This window comes from Pristiophorus japonicus, chromosome 6, assembly GCF_044704955.1.
Source record: "Pristiophorus japonicus isolate sPriJap1 chromosome 6, sPriJap1.hap1, whole genome shotgun sequence".
Taxonomy (NCBI): Eukaryota; Metazoa; Chordata; class Chondrichthyes; family Pristiophoridae; genus Pristiophorus; species Pristiophorus japonicus.
Window position 1 is genome coordinate 18711302 of NC_091982.1, and position 18159 is coordinate 18729460.

Genomic DNA, 18159 nt, shown 5'->3' on the forward strand with positions numbered 1-18159 from the left:
TGTCAGGCAGGAAGCAAAGAGTAGGAGTAAATGGGTACTTTTCAGAATGGCAGGCAGTGACTAGTGGGGTACCGCAAGGTTCTGTGCTGGGGCCCCAGCTGTTTACATTGTACATTAATGATTTAGACGAGGGGATTAAATGTAGTATCTCCAAATTTACGGATGGCACTAAGTTGGGTGGCAGTGTGAGCTGCGAGGAGGATGCTATGAGGCTGCAGAGCAACTTGGATAGGTTAGGTGATTGGGCAAATGCATGGCAGATGAAGTATAATGTGGATAAATGTGAGGTGATCCACTTTGGTGGTAAAACAGAGAGACAGACTATTATCTGAATGGTGACAGATTAGGAAAAGGGGAGGTGCAACGAGACCTGGGTGTCATGGTACATCAGTCATTGAAGGTTGGCATGCAGCTACAGCAGGCGGTTAAGAAAGCAAATGGCATATTGGCCTTCATAGCGAGGGATTTGAGTACAGGGGCAGGGAGGTGATGCTACAGTTGTACAGGACCTTGGTGAGGCCACACCTGGAGTATTGTGTACAGTTTTGGTCTCCTAACTTGAGGAAGGACATTCTTGCTATTGAGAGAGTGCAGCGAAGGTTCACCAGACTGATTCCCGGGATGGCGGGACTGACATATCAAGAAAGACTGGATCAACTGGGCTTGTATTCACTGGAGTTCAGAAGAATGAGAGGGGATCTCATAGAAACGTTTAAAATTCTGACGGGTTTAGACAGGTTTGATGCAGGAAGATTGTTCCCAATGTTGGGGAAGTCCAGAACCAGGGGTCACAGTCTAAGGATAAGGGGTAAGCCATTTAGGACCGAGATGAGGAGAAACCTCTTCACCCAGAGAGTGGTGAACCTGTGGAATTCTCCACCACAGGAAGTTGTTGAGGCCAATTCACTAAATATATACAAAAAGGAGTTCGATGTAGTCCTTACTATTAGGGGGATCAAGGGGTATGGCGAGAAAGCAGGAATGGGTTACTGACGTTGCATGTTCAGCCATGAACTCATTGAATGGCGGTGCAGGCTCGAAGGACCGAATGGCCTACTCCTGCACCTATTTTCTATGTTTCTCTTTTTATGATGACGGGTAGGCCATTTAGGACTGAGATGAGGAGAAACTTCTTTACTCAGAGTTGTTCACCTGTGGAATTCCCTGCCGCAGAGAGTTGTTGATGCCAGTTCATTGGGTATATTCAAGAGGGAGTTACATATGTCCCTTACGGCTAAGGGAATCAAGGGGTATGGAGCGAAAGCAGGAAAGGGGTACTGAGGGAATGATCAGCCATGATCTTATTGAATGGTGGTGCAGGCTCAAAGGGCCGAATAGCCTACGCCTGCACCTATTTTCTATGTTTCTATGTAAGAACATAAGAAATAGGAGCAGAGGTCGGCCATACGGCTCCTCGAGCCTGCTTCGCCATTTAATAAGGTCATGGACTTGGGTTCACTTCCCTGCCTGCTCCCCATAACCCCTTATTCTCTTATTGGTTAAGAAACTGTCTATCTCTGTCTTAAATTTATTCAATGACCCAGCTTCCACAGCTCTCTGAGGCAGCAAATTCCAAATATTTACAACCCTCAGCGAAGAAATTCCTCCTCATCTCAGTTTTAAATGGGCAACCCCTTATTCTAAGATTATGCCCCCTAGTTCTCGTCTCCCCTATCATTGGAAACATCCTCTCTGTATCCATCTTGTCAAGCCCCCTCATAATCTTATAAGTTTCGATAAGATCACCTCTCATTCTTCTGAAATCCAATGAGTAAGGGCCCAGCCTACTCAACCTTTCCTCATAAGTCAACCTCATCCTCGGAATCAACCGAGTGAACCTTCTCTGAACTGCCTCCAAAGCAAGTATATCCTTTCATAAACCAAAACTGCATGCAGTGATCCAGGTGTGGCCTCACCAATACCCTGTATAATTGTGTAGTAAGACTTCCCTGCTTTTATCCTCCATCCCCTTTGCAATAAAGGCCAAGATTTCATTGGCATTCCTGATCACTTGATGTACCTGCATGATAACCTTTTGTGTTTCATGCACAAGTACCCCCAGGCCTTGCTGTACTGCAGCACTTTGCAATTTTTCTCCAATTAAATAATAACATGCTCTTTAATTTTTTTTTTCTGCCAAAGTACATGACCTCACACTGTCCAACATTATACTCCATCTGCCAAATTTTTGCCCACTCACTTAGCCTGTCTATGTCCTTTTGCAGATTTTTTGTGTTCTCCTCATACATTGCTTTTCCTCCCATCTTTGTATCGTCAACAAACTTGGCTGCATTAAACTCGGTCCTTTCTTCCAAGTCCTTAATATAGATTGTAAATAGTTCGGGTCCCAGCACTGATCCCTGCGGCACCCCACTAGTTACTGATTGCCAACCTGAGAATGAACCATTTATCCCGACTCTCTGTTTTCTGTTAATTAGCCAATCCTCTATCCATGCTAATATATTACCCCCAACCCTGTGAACTTTTATCTTGTGCAGTAACCTTTTATGTGGCACCTTGTCAAATGCCTTCTGGAAGTCCAAATGCACCACATCCACTGGTTCCCCTTCATCCATCCTGTTCGTTACATCCTCAAAGAATTCCAGCAAATTTGTCAAACATGACTTCCCCTTCATAAATCCAGGCTGACTCTGCCTGACCAAATTATACTTTTCCAAATGTCCTGCTACTGCTTCTTTAATAATGGACTCCAACATTTTCCCAACCACAGATGTTAGGCTAACTGGTCTATAGTTTTCTGCTTTTTGTCTGCCTCCTTTTTTAAATAGGGGCATTACATTTGCAGTTTTCAAATCTGCTGGGACCTCCCCAGAATCCAGGGAATTTTGATAAATTACAACCAATGCATCCACAATCCCTACTGCTACTTCTCAAGACTCTAGGATGCAAGCCATCAGGTCCAGGGGATTTATCTGCCTTTAGTCCCATTATCTTACTGAGTACCACCTCCTTAGTGATTGCGATTGTGAATCCTCCCCCCACCCTCCTATAGCCCCTTGACTGTCCACTGTTGGGATATTGTTAGTGTCCTCTACCGTAAAGATGGATACAAAATATTTGTTCAGAGTTTCTGCCATCTATGTTTCTATCACCATGTTCCCTGTTACTAATTCCCCGGTCTCGTCCTCTTAAGGGACCAACATTTCCTTTAGCCACTCTTTTCCTTTTCATGTACCTATAGAAACTCTTGCTATCTGTTTTTATATTTTGTGCTAGTTTACTTTCATAGTCTATCTTCCCATAATCATTTTTTTAGTCATTCTTTGCTGGCTTTTAAAAGCTTCCCAATTTTCTGTCCTCCCACTAGTTTTGATCACTTTGTATGCCCTTGTTTTTAATTGGATACCATCCTTTATTTTTTTAGTTAGCCACGGATGGCTATCTTTTCTTTTACACCCTTTCCTCCTCGCTGGAATATATTTTTCTTGAGAGTTGTGAAATATCTCCTTAAATGTACGCCACTGTTCGGCAATCGTCCTACACTTTAATCTATTTTCCCAGTCCACTTTAGCCAACTCTGCCCTCATACTTTCATAGTCTCCTTTATTTAAGCTTAGTACGCTGGTTTGAGATCCAACTTTCTCACCCTCCATAGCATGGTTGAATTTCAAATTCAGATGATCACTTATTCCACTAGTAGATTATTTATTAATCCTGTCTCATTACACAGGACCAGGTCTAAGATAGCCTGCCCCCTGACTGGTTCCATTACATACTGCTGAAGGAACCCGTCTCTTATGAACTCTTCCTCAAGGCTACCCTGACCAATTTGATTTGACCAATCAATATGGAGGTTAAAATCACTCATGATTATTGCTGTTCCCTTTTTACAAGCCCCCACTATTTCCTGGTTTATGCTCCAACCAATAGAGTTGCTACTGTTAGGGGGCCTATAGACTATGCCCACCAGTGTCGTCTTCCCCTTATTATTCCTTATCTCCACCCAAACTGTTTCAACATTCTGACCATTTGAGCCAATATCATTTCTCACTATTGCAGTGATTCCATCCTTTATCAACAGAGCTACCCACCTCATTTTCCTTTCTGTTTGTCCTTCCGGATTGTCAAATACCCCTGAATATTTAGTTCCTGGTCCTTGTCACCTTGCAACCAAGTCTCGATGATAGCTATCAGATCACACCCATTTGTATCTATTTGTGCCGTCAACTCATCTATTTTGTTACAAATGTTACTTGCATTTAGACAGAGCCATTAAATTTGTTTTTTTTTTACCCTTTTTTCCTGCTTGTTTCCTCTCTCCTTCAAACTCACTTTCTTTATTTTTGCTTTCTAATTCTAGCTGTATTCCCCTCGCTACTGAATTTATTTTCAGGTTCCCATCCCGCTGCCAAGCTAGTTTAAACCCTCCGCAACAGCGCTAGCAAACCCCCTCCCCACCCGAGGATATTAGTCCCGGCTCTGTTGAGGTGCAACCCGTCTGGCTTGTACAGGTACCACCTTCCCCAGAAGCAGTCCCAATGCCTCAGGAAACTAAAGCCCTCTCACCTGCACCATCTCTCCAGCCCCGTATTCATCTGCTCAATCCTCCTGTTTCTGTACTCACAAGCTCGTGATACCGGGAGTAATCTGGAGATTACTACCATTTGAGGTCGTGCTTTTTAATCTCTCTCCTCGTTCCCTAACCTTTGCCTGCAGGACCTCATCCCTCTTTCTATCTTTGTCATTGGTCCCAATATGGACCATGACCTCTGGCTGTTCACCCTCTTTCCACCCCCCCCACCCATCTAGAATGTCCTGCAGCCGCTCCGTGATATCCTTGACCCTGGCACTCGGGAGGCAACATACCATCCTGGAGTCACATCTATGTCTCAGAAACGCCTGTCTGTTCCCCTGACTATTGAATCCCTACCACTGTAGCTCTTCCATTCTTCCTCCTCCCTCCCTGGCCCCCCACAGTGCAGCTGAGCCATCCATGGTGCCATGGATTTGGCTCTGGCTGCACTCCCCAGAGGCATCATTGCCCTCACCGGTACTCAGAACAGAGCGAGATGGAGGACTCCTGCACGACCTGCCTTGTCCTTCTCTTCTGTCTGGCGGCCACCCACTCCCTCTCTGCCTGCACACTCTTAAGCTGTGGGGTGATCACCTCTAGAAACGTGCTATCCACGTTGCTCTCAGTCTCACGGATGCACCATAGTGACTCCAGCTGCTGTTCAAACTCCAAAACACAGAGCTCGAGTTGGTGCAACTGGAGACACCTCCTGCAAACGTGGTCGTCCCGGCTGCAAGAAGTGTCCAGGATTTCCCACATGCCACAGGACGTACAATCCATGGGACTGAGCTGCACTGCCATCCCTCTCGTTACGCTCGGAATTATCAAGTCGAACTGAACTCTAAATTTTAGCGCAACCCACCCAGCCGCTACTCAGCAAACAGCTGATTTCATTAATTAGTTCTCCTTGGATAATAAAGACCACTTATCTATTTAATTGCAATTCCTAACTTACATCAGTGCCCAAGGTTTTTTAAAGAAAAGAAAAATACTTGCCAACCCACCAGCCAATCACTTACATAAGAACATAAGAACATAAAAATTAGGAACAGGAGTAGGCCATCTAGCCCCTCGAGCCTGCTCCGCCATTCAATAAGATCATGGCTGATCTGGCCGTGGACTCAGCTCCACTTACCCGCCCGCTCCCCGTACCCTTTAATTCCCTTATTGGTTAAAAATCTATCTATCTGTGACTTGAATACATTCAATGAGCTAGCCTCAACTGCTTCCTTGGGCAAAGAATTCCACAGATTCACAATCTTCTGGGAGAAGAAATTCCTTCTCAACTCGGTTTTAAATTGGCTCCCCCGTATTTTGAGGCTGTGCCCCCTAGTTCCAGTCTCCCCGACCAGTGGAAACAACCTCTCCGCCTCTATCTTGTCTATCCCTTTCATGATTTTAAATGTTTCTATAAGATCACCCCTCATCCTTCTGAACTCCAACGAGTAAAGACCCAGTCTATTCAATCTATCATCATAAGGTAACCCCCTCATCTCCGGAATCAGCCTAGTGAATCGTCTCTGTACCCCCTCCAAAGCCAGTATATCCTTCCTTAAGTAAGGTGACCAAAACTGCACACACTACTCCAGGTGCAGCCTTACCAATACCCTATACAGTAGCAGCAGGACCTCCCTGCTTTTGTACTCCATCCCTCTCGTAATGAAGGCCAACATTCCATTCGCCTTCCTGATTACCTGCTGCACCTGCAAACTTAACTTTTTGGGATTCATTCACAAGGACCCCCAGGTCCCTCTGCACCACAGCATGTTGTAATTTCTCCCCATTCAAATAATATTCCCTTTTACTGTTTTTTTTTTTCCCCAAGGTGGATGACCTCACACTTTCCGACATTGTATTCCATCTGCCAAACCTTAGCCCATTCGCTTAACCTATCTAAATCTCTGCAGCCTTTCTGTGTCCTCTACACAACCCGCTTTCCCACTAGTCTTTGTGTCATCTGCAAATTTTGTTACACTACACTCTGTCCCCTCTTCCAGGTCATCTATGTATATTGTAAACAGTTGTGGTCCCAGCACCGATCCCTGTGGCACACCACTAACCACCGATTTCCAACCCGAAAAGGACCCATTTATCCCGACTCTCTGCTTTCTGTTAGCCAGCCAATTCTCTATCCATGCTAATACATTTCCTCTGACTCCGCGTATCTTTATCTTCTGCAGTAACCTTTTGTGTGGCACCTTATCGAATGGCTTTTGAAAATCTAAATACACCACATCCATCGGTACATCTCTATCCACCATGCTCGTTATATCCTCAAAGAATTCCAGTAAATTAGTTAAACATGATTTCCCCTTCATGAATCCATGCTGCGTCTGCTTGATTGCACTATTCCTATCTAGATGTCCTGCTATTTCTTCCTTAATGATAGTTTCAAGCATTTTCCCCAGTACAGATGTTAAACTAACCGGCTTATAGTTACCTGCCTTTTGTCTGCCCCCTTTTTTAAACAGAGGCGTTACATTCGCTGCTTTCCAATCCGCTGGTACCTCCCCAGAGTCCAGAGAATTTTGGTAGATTATAACGAATGCATCTGCTATAACTTCCGCCATCTCTTTTAATACCCTGGGATGCATTTCATCAGGACCAGGGGACTTGTCTACCTTGAGTCCCATTAGCCTGTCCAGCACTAGTGATGGTGATTGTCTCAAGGTCCTCCCTTCCCACATTCCTGTAACCAGCAATTTTTGGCATGGTTTTTGTGTCTTCCACTGTGAAGACCGAAGCAAAATAATTGTTTAAGGTCTCAGCCATTTCCACATTTCCCATTATTAAATTCCCCTTCTCATCTTCTAAGGGACCAACATTTACTTTAGTCACTCTTTTCCGTTTTATATATCGGTAAAAGCTTTTACTGTCCGTTTTTATGTTTTGCGCAAGTTTACCTTCGTGATCTATCTTTCCTTACTTTATTGCTTTCTTAGTCATTCTTTGCTGTCGTTTAAAATTTTCCCACTCTTCTATTTTCCCACTAACCTTGGCCACCTTATGCGCATTGGTTTTTAATTTGATACTCTCCTTTATTTCCTTGGTTATCCACGGCTGATTATCCCTTCTCTTACCGCCCTTTTTCACTGGAATATATTTTTGTTGAGCACTATGAAAGATCTCCTTAAAAGTCCTCCACTGTTCCTCAATTGTGCCACCGTTTAGTCTGTGTTTCCAGTCTACTTCAGCCAACTCTGCCCTCATCCCACTGTAGTCCCCTTTGTTTAAGCATAGTACGCTCCGTTTGAGACACTACTTCCTCACCCTCAATCTGTATTACAAATTCAACCATACTGTGATCACTCATTCCGAGAGGATCTTTTACAAGGAGATCGTTTGTTCTTCCTGTCTCATTACACAGGACCAGATCTAAAATAGCTTGCTCCTTTGTAGGTTCTGTAACATACTGTTCTAAGAAACAATCCCGTATGCATTCTATGAATTCCTCCTCCATGCTACCCTGTGCGATTTGATTTGACCAATCGATATGTAGGTTAAAATCCCCCATGATTACTGCCATTCCTTTTTCACATGCCTCCATTATTCCCTTGATTATTGCCCTCCCCACCGTGAAGTTATTATTTGGGGGCCTATAAACTACACCCACCAGTGACTTTTTCCCCTTACTATTTCTAATCTCCACCCACAATGATTCAACATTTTGTTCATTAGAGCCAATATCGTCTCTCACAACTGTCCTGATATCATCCTTTATTAACAGAGCTATCTCACCTCCTTTCCCTTCTTGTCTATCTTTCCGAATCGTCAGATACCCCTATATGTTTAATTCCCAGTCTTGGCCACCCTGCAACCACGTTTCTGTAATGGCCACCAAATCATACCCATTTGTAATGATTTGTGCCGTCAACTCATTTACTTTATTTCGAATGCTGCGTGCGTTTAGGTAAAGTGTTTTAATACTAGTTTTTAAACCATGATTTTTAGTTTTGACCCCTCCTGCAGCTCCTTTATATTCAGTGGCCCTTTTTGTTTTTTGCCTTGGGTTTCTCTGCCCTCCACTTTTACTCATCTCCTTTCTGTCTTTTGCTTTTGTCTCCTTTTTGTTTCCTTCTGTCTCCCTGCATTGGTTCCCATCCCCCTGCCATATTAGTTTAACTCCTCCCCAACAGCACTAGCAAACACTCCCCCAAGGACATTGGTTCCGGTCCTGCCCAGGTGCAGACCGTCCAGTTTGTACTGATCCCACCTCCCCCAGAACCTGTTCCAATGCCCCAGGAATTTGAATCCCTCCCTGCTGCACCACTGCTCAAGCCATGTTTTCATCTGAGCTATCCTGTGATTCCTACTCTGACTAGCACGTGGCACTGGTAGCAATCCTGAGATTACTACTTTTGAGGTCCTGCATTTTAATTTAACTCCTAGCTCCTTAAATTCGTCTTGTAGGACCTCATCTCTTTTTTAACCTATATCGTTGGTACCAATGTGCACCACGACAACTGGCTGTTCACCATCCCTTTTCAGAATGTCCTGCACCCGCTCCGAGACATCCTTGACCCTTTCACCAGGGAGGCAACATACCATCCTGGAGTCCCGGTTGCGGCCGCAGAAACGTCTATCACTATCGCTCTCCCACTCTTTTTCCTGCCCTCCTGTGCAGCAGAGCCAGCCACGGTGCCATGAACTTGGCTGCTGCTGCCCTCCCCTGATGAGTCATCCCCCTCAACAGTACTCAAAACGGCGTATCTGTTTTGCAGGGGGATGACCACAGGGGACCCCTGCACTACCTTCCTTGCACTACTCTTCCTGCTGGTCTTCTATTTCCTAGCTGGCTGTGGACGCTTCACCTGCGGTAAGACCAACTCGCTACACGTGCTACTCACGTCATTCTCAGCATCGTGGATGCTCCAGAGTGAATCCACCCTCAGCTCCAATTCCGCAATGCGGACAGTCAGGAGCTGGAGGCGGATACACTTCCCGCACACGTAGTCGTCAGGGACACCGGAAGTGTCCCTGAGTTCCCACATGGTACAGGAGGAGCATATCACGTGACCGAGCTCTCCTGCCATGACTTAACCCTTAGATACATTTAAATTGGCAACAACAATGCTAAAGTTTACTCACTGTTCTCGAAGAGAAAAAAGAAAAACTACTCACCAATCACCAGCCAATCACTTACCCCCTTGGCTGTGACGTCACCTTTCTGTTTCTTTCTACTTCTTTTTTGCCTTCTCCCTGTAGCTGCACTGGCTGGGCCTTTATAGGCCTCTCTCCGAAGTCCCGACTGCCTCACCACGCACCTCTCGCCGACGCTTCTAGCCGTTTGAACACTTCTTTCAATACGTTATTGTGGATTTGTCTGTTTGGTGCTGAAATGAGTATGTCATCGAAACAACATACTACCCATTCAAAGCCTTGCAAAAACTGCCTTTATCAGTTTAATAGGCTACCATTTGGAGTGTCTTGCACCCCCGCCATTGGAATATGGCGGGGGTGCAAGACACTCCAAATGGTAGCCTATTAAACTGATAAAGGCCGAGATGAGTATTTATAGTCAAGCATGACTTGGACTCTTCATCTAACAAGTTGTAGGTAGGCGTTTGTCATATCTAACTTTGAGAAGATCCCTCCACTTGTCAGCTTTATGAATAAATCTACATTTGGCAATGTATTGGGTAGATTACCCTCCAGAGCCTGGTTTATGGTTACTTTATAATTGCCACACAACTTTACTTTGCCATCTGATTTAGGTATAACAATGGGTGTAGCCCAATTGCATAGATCTACCGTGGAGATAATGTTCTCGGTTTCTACTCTTTTGAGTTCATGCTCAACTTTCTCCTTGAGTGCGTATGGTAAGGGATGTGGCTTGCATTAAGCTGGTGTCGCGTCCTTCTGCACTCTGACACTTGCCTTGAAGTCTTGGATCAGACTGCCTGTTTCGCGGAACACTTTTGAATACTGCTTGATGACGTCATCTTTCGCTGCAAATCTCGATTCAACATGAAAAATCTCATTCTAATCTAGTTTCAGTGATCCCAACCAATTTCTACCTTTCAAGGCAGGCTTGTCCCCTGCCACTACTATGAGAGGCAAGTTCTGAAACTGATCCTTGTATTTCACCGGTATGGTGATACGTCCTACCACAGGGATTTGCTCTCCTGAGTAGCCTCGCAGCTCTATCTTCGATTTCTCCAGTGGAAAATCACGCAACTTGTTGAGATATAACGATTCCGGTACTATCTTCACGGATGCACCAGTGTCGATTTCCATGGGTATCCTGGTTCCTGCAACATCTACTTGGATGACGATACATCGCGAATCGTTGTTAGATACCCTCGGCTCCTGATGACGTGTATCTCCAGAAACTCCTTGTCCTGTTGCTTCTCTTCAATGCTATGTAGTCTCTGGTGATTTCTACTTATAGCATTGAACATTGGTTTGCTCTTCAGTTGGCATGCCTTCGCAAGATGCCCAGTTTTCTTGCAGAAAAAACACTCTGCCGTCACATTTGGACAGCTTTGAGCAAAGTGTTGTCCCAGACACAGATAGCACGACTTTAATGTCCTGTTACCCAAGTGCCCTATTATTACCATAGGCGCGGTCATCTGGTCCTCAAGTTCAGCCAAGTGTGCTTGAAATTTACCTTGGGTTTTTTAGCTGTTCTGCAAAACAAAGAACCTCTCAAAGTCTTTGTTGGTTGGCTGGAGCATCCATCAACAAAAATTTCAGCTAGGGATTCCAATTATCCTATCCTCATCACCAATGTCATATCATCTTACAACATCACTAACGAACACACTCTACAAGATGGCTCCAACACAGAAACCCGTCGTCATGTGACTGTCACATGACCCTTTTATTGTATTTACATCAGTAGTTGCATTGCCACAGTAGTCCACTAGGTGGAGCTCTATTACACAGGGCAGGAGTGATTAAATGACAAAAGTGATGATGGTGCTTGGCAATATTAGGCTTTTGATCTGGTTTGATCCTACCAGATCGAGATGTGTTTTTACCTTTTTACAACGGTTGTGTGCTTTCAATAAAAGACCAAATAGCTCCAGATAAAGTAATCACTTCAGTAACTAGGATTAGCCAGCTCTGTCTAATACAGCTCAAAGTTCTGAACAGCTTTGAACGCATCCCCTCAGGATTCACTGCAAGCAGTGCTGCTGGAAGCAATTTGAGGTGATAAATTAAGAGTGTCACTTGAGTATACTGCATAGTGACTTAAATTTTCCTGCAGCATATTGGTATCAAGTATGGTGCTAATATTAAAGGCAGAAAATTACTGCTGGTGATGATGGTTGAATGCTGAATGTCTACGTGTGACATTCCTCTGTTCTCTACTTTGATGGAGGGAGAGGATAAACCCTCTGATTGCCTTTGCTTAAAACAGCAACAGAATGCCATGCAAGCATATAAATGTTCATCCACTGATATCACCGACCTCAATTTCTACCCTTGTGTTGAGAATTGTACTGATATATTCAACGCATGTTAAATAGAGTTGTGTTTTAATGCTTGTTGGAGTCCTGGTGACTCAATCTATAAATATATTCATTGTTAGGATGTATTTTCATATCTGAAGGTGTAGCTCTATCTCTAACATTTTAATTATTTTCCCAGCTCTACCTTCCACTAGGTCGCCGACTAGTCTGTCCCCTGTGGTTATTCCTACCAGTGGTAAGATTGTTATTCTATTTCTGTGGATCTGTGTACCATGATTTTGTTTTCTGCATTTTCACTTGCGATTTTTGTTTTGGAAAAACTGAGAATAGGATGACTAACTCTCCACCCCAGGTTGTTAGCGGCATGTGAAAGATCTCGGAGTACAGAGTCTCCCACTAAGTTGTTTAACCACGCCATACTGCCATGATGGTAAAATGTTCCACCAGGACGTATCCTGATGGAAAATGAAGGCAACAGTTTGCACAGAAAGATTTAATTTGAAAGAGAATCCAGAGTGCAAGGGTGTGATGACTGAAGACTCGGATGCTGTTGTGGGATGAGGCCTGCACAATAGACCAGAGACTGAAGCATTTATATTTATAAATATTTATCCACAACCACCATAACTAAAAAATAGATAAGATCATTATCTCACTGCTGTTGGTGAGATATTGGCTGCTGCGTTTCCCACATTGCAACAGTGAATAGACTTTACAAAGTACATCATTGGCTGTGAAGCGCTTTGAGATGTCCTGACGTCGTGAAAGGTGCTATATAAATGCAAGTTCTTTCTTTAACTAACTGTGGCCTAACGAAAACCTGTTACAAGTTCAACATTACTTCCTTGTGTTTGTATCCCATGCCCCTACATATAAACTAAGGATGCTAATACAGTATTGCACAATGTCATTTCACAAGATAACGACATATGAGGAAGGTCATTTGGCCCATCCAAGCTTAGACATTCAAAAAAAGCTCCGATCCTTCCTCTATCACAGCGTCCAGCTGTTTCTTTAAAGATTCCAGGAGTTTTGCTTCCATTATCCTACCTAGACGTGCATTTCACACACTGACTGTTCTTTGAAGAACTTTCCATCATTAATTCTTTTCCCTCCTTAAAGTAATGTTCTGAACTGATCTCTCGATACCATTTACTATCTTGCATACCTTTATGTCATCCCTTCATTATCGCCTTTTTGCTTGAAGGATTGATCCAAGATATTTCTGAGTGTGACATGGTTAGGTGACTGATGAGCAGCAGAGGGCAGTAATAATCCATCAGTTGAGTGGTCAAGGGTGAAATGACATCCTTACACTGGGGAGAGAAATGCATAGGAGGAGTGTTATACAGAGTTAGCACTTTCTGCCAAGTCCAAAACTAAATGGGGTGGGTTCGGAGTGCGTAATGGGTGGGATCATGGTTTGAGTCCTAAAGTCGTCACCGTAAAGACAACAAAAACTTGTACCTACATAGCATCTTTAACATGACAAAATGCCTAAAGATGGTTTACAAAAGGGGAATCAGACACCAATCATGAACTTGGGAGGGAGGTTATTGGAGGTAGCACAAGTACTAAAGTTAGGTTTTGTGGAGGCTTTTGAAAGTGGGACACTATGCGTCAAGTTGAAGGAACTTTGGCAGACAATCCTATTTTAGAAGGACCAATAGGGATGACACTGGTTTGTACTGCGAGTGACTAATCATTCTCAAACACTTGGGAGAGTGCCACTAAGTTTCAATTGATCCACTTAAACTAAAATCATTTTCAGGTCTTTACATCTGCATTTTGCAGGGCTGACCTAAATATTGTGAATCCCAAACGTGATGCCCACCCAGGTGTGCACTCGAGCACCTGACAAGCAGGCTGAGAGACCACTCTGAGTTTGTGCATCCTGAACCTGTATTCGCCAGGCCCAGGAGCAGCGGCACCACGAGAGCCTCTGACCCGATTTCCCTGCACCTTGGGTAACCAAAGATTAACATCGAGCCCATTATCAGGGAACAGCCCCTTCAGATAGTGAGGAAGGAATGGAATGTGGCTTTGCCTTGGCTGCAGAATGAACAGGTGGCCTAGACATTGGTGAAGTGTCTGAGATGGGTGATTAGATGCCATTGTGCCCTGCAAAATTCCACAGCAGGTCTCCAGTGGTGCTCCGAGTACAGAGTCCTCCACTGCAGGTGGTCGCTCACACGGGTGGTCGAATGTTCTGCTGAGACGTACCTTGATGGAAGATGAAGGTGAGGGTCTGCACGGAGGGATTTCCTTTGAAAGAGAATCCAGAGTTCAGGGATGTAATGACTGAAGACTCTGCCACCGATGCTGTTATGGAGCAGGGACCCGCACAATGCATCAGACGCAGAAAAGCTGAGTATGCAAACTGGGATGTAGTGCCAGACAAAATAGCATGAGTGTGGTTTAGTAAGGTCATTGAAAAATGTATAAATGAGGACAAAGATTTCAAATTCAATATGCTTGAGGATGGAGAGTCACAGCAGTTTGACAAAATAAGGTGCAGAAGTAAGTGGGAAAAAATTAACTTCAAGTTTAAAATTTTGATGCCTGGCATAGAAATGACAGGCTCAATGACCAGATTGTATAATCCTAAACTGGATTGTTTAATCCTAGTCCCCTCGCTACGTGTCTCTTCTGCACCACAATTTCATACCTCACTCTTCCTTTCTGTCAAATCTGACACTGCCACTGGGAATTTTCTGAGAGTTTTCCCAAACAGTCGTGATAACTCCGGCGGAAGATGGGCGGAAGCCCTAGATAGACTGATAAATGGGGTTTCTGCTGATTTTCCACTGAAGACCGATCGGAAGAACCCTCGAGGAAATTCCCAGCGTGCATCTTGATTCAACCATATCTACGTCTTGCAGAATACATTCATGCCGCCCTATAAAACTCAAACTGACGGACAGCTTCACAAAGGCTGATAACCCCCAAAAAGTTGACAATTTAAAAAGCAACATTCAATTGAAAAACAACCCTACGTAAAGGCCTGTGTCTATGGCTGCTGCTTCAGGGCAGCTGAATAAGTCAAAATATTTGATATTACATTGGTTTTCACAATTTCGATTAGTATTTAAGAATCACATTCTGCTATTTAGTTTGCTTTTCTGTGAAAACTGAAACCCAGTGGTGTCGTGTATGAATACTGAGAAGTGGTTACAGTGGGAGTGCATTGGGAGATCAGCTTGTCATGATTTAAACTGCTGCTATACCCAATATTCCACTAGTTCTATTATGGAGAAAAACTGAAGCACACAAAAATACCACATTGCAAATATTCCCTTTTTAGTGAGTGTATGGCTTTATTTGCCTTTACTGCATGCTTGGCATCGACTAAAGTAGCTGGTCTAACTTTGGATAATTTTGGAGAATAGAGGAGTTGATGGAATGCAAGGTTTGTGGGTGTGTGAGTTGCCATTGCTCTCCATTTTAAAATAACCAATATTGACTGGGAGCTGCAATCCTACAAATCCCATAAGGTCAAGTTGGCTGTTTGACCGTGATTGTGGATGTGCACTGCGATTAATGGAGAGTGAGGTAGAGTAGGGAATATGGTGAGGGTTACTGGGGGCGAACCAAGTGAATGATGCCGGGGATACAGGGATAGACAGGATATTATGTGCACCAGGCCCTGGCAACAAAGGAAAGACAACACGGGGCAATGTATGTTTCAGGCCCTGGGACACAGACACAGGACATGAGACGAACCCAACTTTTATTTAAAATCAAATTTTCTTTGTTTTCTGCCTCTTCCTCTAACTGAGGAGTACAGAAGTAAGGATGTGTTGATTCAGCCCCTGAAAATTGCATTGATCTCACTAATTCCCTTTAAAAGAAATGGTGTGGGGGGTAGATTTTGTTTGGGTCTGAAGCAAGAAGACCAGAGATCAATAGTAACTGGTTCTCAGGCTTGCATAAATAATTGGGCAACTCATCTGACCGAAGATGCCAATTTTAGGCTGCCTGTCTCACTGGCACCGGCCCTGAGGTAAGTCGTGGGAGGGAGGGGGTGGAGCATCACAACTCCTGTGGAGTTTGGGGGAACATTCCTGCTACTCCTGGCTCCACACGAAGGTGTTTTTTTACATAAGGGGCCTAATGCCTTTGCGGATGCCTAAAAAAAAATGGAGCCCATGAATTTGGTAGTGGGACCAATGCCTGTGTAGATTGGGCGTAGGCCATCCCAATGCTAAATTGGTATGCTTTATGCTTGTTAAGCTCGAAAAATGGGTGCAACACATACTAATTTCTACCACATAGTGAAGACGAAAATCCCTGTTTTTAATTCTTCAGCACAAAAAGCACACTGCTATTGTAACAAAAATAACCACGTCCCAACAGTTTTACTGCCAAATTTGGTAGCTACTGCACAGAAGATCCTACAAAAACCATTCAAAGCTCTTTTTTGAAATCTACATCTGCATTTTTGGCTATAATTCCTCCCATAAGTGCAGCATGCTATCAAAAAAGATGAGCAGTAAAAAAATAAAAAAAATATTCCGCTGCAAGAAAGAGCCTACACAATTTCTCAGAAATGTTTTGAAACAAAAAAGTATTGTTTTGAAACAAAATGTTCACAATGACATTGAGAAATGTTCCTCCCAGGGCTGCTCCGAGGGGGAGTTCACTGCACCAACGTTCAGCTCAAAGTCGGGCCTTTTTCCCTTGGTCACAAAGTGTCTGCATATTGCATGTTGTCTCGGGTGAATAGAGAAGTACCAAAGCTGGCCTTAGATAGCTGTGATCTCCGTCACTACAGTGAGCACTGAAAATAAATGTTGCATTCTCCTCCAGTCTGGAAGAAAAAGATGGACAAGATGTGCAAGAATTGGAGCAAATAGAACTGGAAGATTGGCAGAAGGATAGGTTAAAGAGAATGCAATTAAGGACACAAAGGGGAGATTTTCTGGGCACTATGACCAGTGGCACTGAATTACAATGAGCGGCTTGGGGCTGAGAAATTAGGTAATGATCATTCTTGGTGGATTTATGCCTATTACGCACAATGTGTGATCTTCCATCTGGCGTTTTAAAATGGCCTAAAGTATCCTTCCACAAAAATGTGTGACATCTTCAATTCAATATTACAGTTAATAATGAGAGGAAAATCAGCACCGGCACAATACCTATCGAGGACTTTGAGGGAAATTACCGTTGCAGGCGTTGCTTCACATGGGCGGCAGTGACATCTGCTCAGAATTGACCTGTTGGCTGCCCACCACAAGGATGGCACTACTAGTGGCAATCAAAATCACCACAAACTTTTATGTATCAAGCTTATTCCAACTTCATAATTTTCCATGTGGTCCAGAGATTTATTGATGGCCCTTGGGCCGTCTGGGTCCTTGCACATAATCTCATGGCTTTCATGAACTGAAGGAGTGCAGATTGCGTCATTGTCCAGAGTCCATCATTGTGCAGATGGTCAGTGACTACAACAACAATGGATCGTGCAGGTCAATATTCAAAAAGGAGTTAGATGTAGTCCTTACTACTAGGGGGATCAAGGGGTATGGCGAGAAAGCAGGAATGGGGTACTGAAGTTGCATGTTCAGCCATGAACTCATTGAATGGCGGTGCAGGCTCGAAGGGCCGAATGGCCTACTCCTGCACCTATTTTCTATGTTTCTATGCCTGTGTTCAGACCACAGTCATGGGCCTAGAAATTGGGCCAGGTAGATCGCAGCCCCCCACAACTAAATGGTGAGGTTTGAGGCTCTTGAGATATTGGCCTTGGGCATTGGTTCAATGGAACGGTCTTATGTGATAAGAGCCCAACGATGAAGAGGTCTCCAAGTTTGGGCCACTGCTGGTGTCACAGCGGCCCTCAGTAAGTATTGTTGGGGATCGTGGCCTGGGTCAGGGATCGGGACGGGACGGGCAGGCATGTGTCGAGGGTCGGGGCCTGGATCAGTGATCAGAGTCTGGATCAGAGATTGTAGGGGTTGGTGACCGAGTTTTTTGGGGTCTGGGATTGCAGAGGCTGGGAGCAGATGGGAGACACGGGATTGGGTGTCGGGAGCGGCTACGATGGAGGGGTGATTGTTTCCTTTAATTTGGATTCGGGAGGAACGCTCCTGTTCCTCCTGGCTTCATGTTCAGATAAGTTACTTTCTATGTTGCAGGTGATACTTAGGGCCATTTTCTCTGAATGCAGCCTCAGGGCAGATCAGTCTTGGAGAAAGGGACTTC

General features: G+C 44.2%; 1 protein-coding gene across 10 annotated transcripts in view; it reads left to right on the forward strand.

The window, feature by feature from the left end:
• Positions 1–18159, forward strand: part of LOC139265577 (V-set and immunoglobulin domain-containing protein 4-like) — a 51648-nt gene that overhangs the window by 13948 nt on the left and 19541 nt on the right. For 9 of the 10 annotated variants that reach the window (XR_011593581.1, XR_011593583.1, XM_070882678.1 and 6 more), the window contains one exon: positions 12131–12187. The exons of the other annotated variant lie outside the window; for it this stretch is intronic. Coding sequence is in view for 7 of the 9 variants with exons in the window: in XM_070882678.1 (XP_070738779.1) it covers positions 12131–12187 (57 nt within the window). In the remaining 2 variants the exon portion in view is untranslated. The remainder of the gene's footprint in view (positions 1–12130; positions 12188–18159) is intronic. 10 annotated transcript variants of the gene reach the window in all.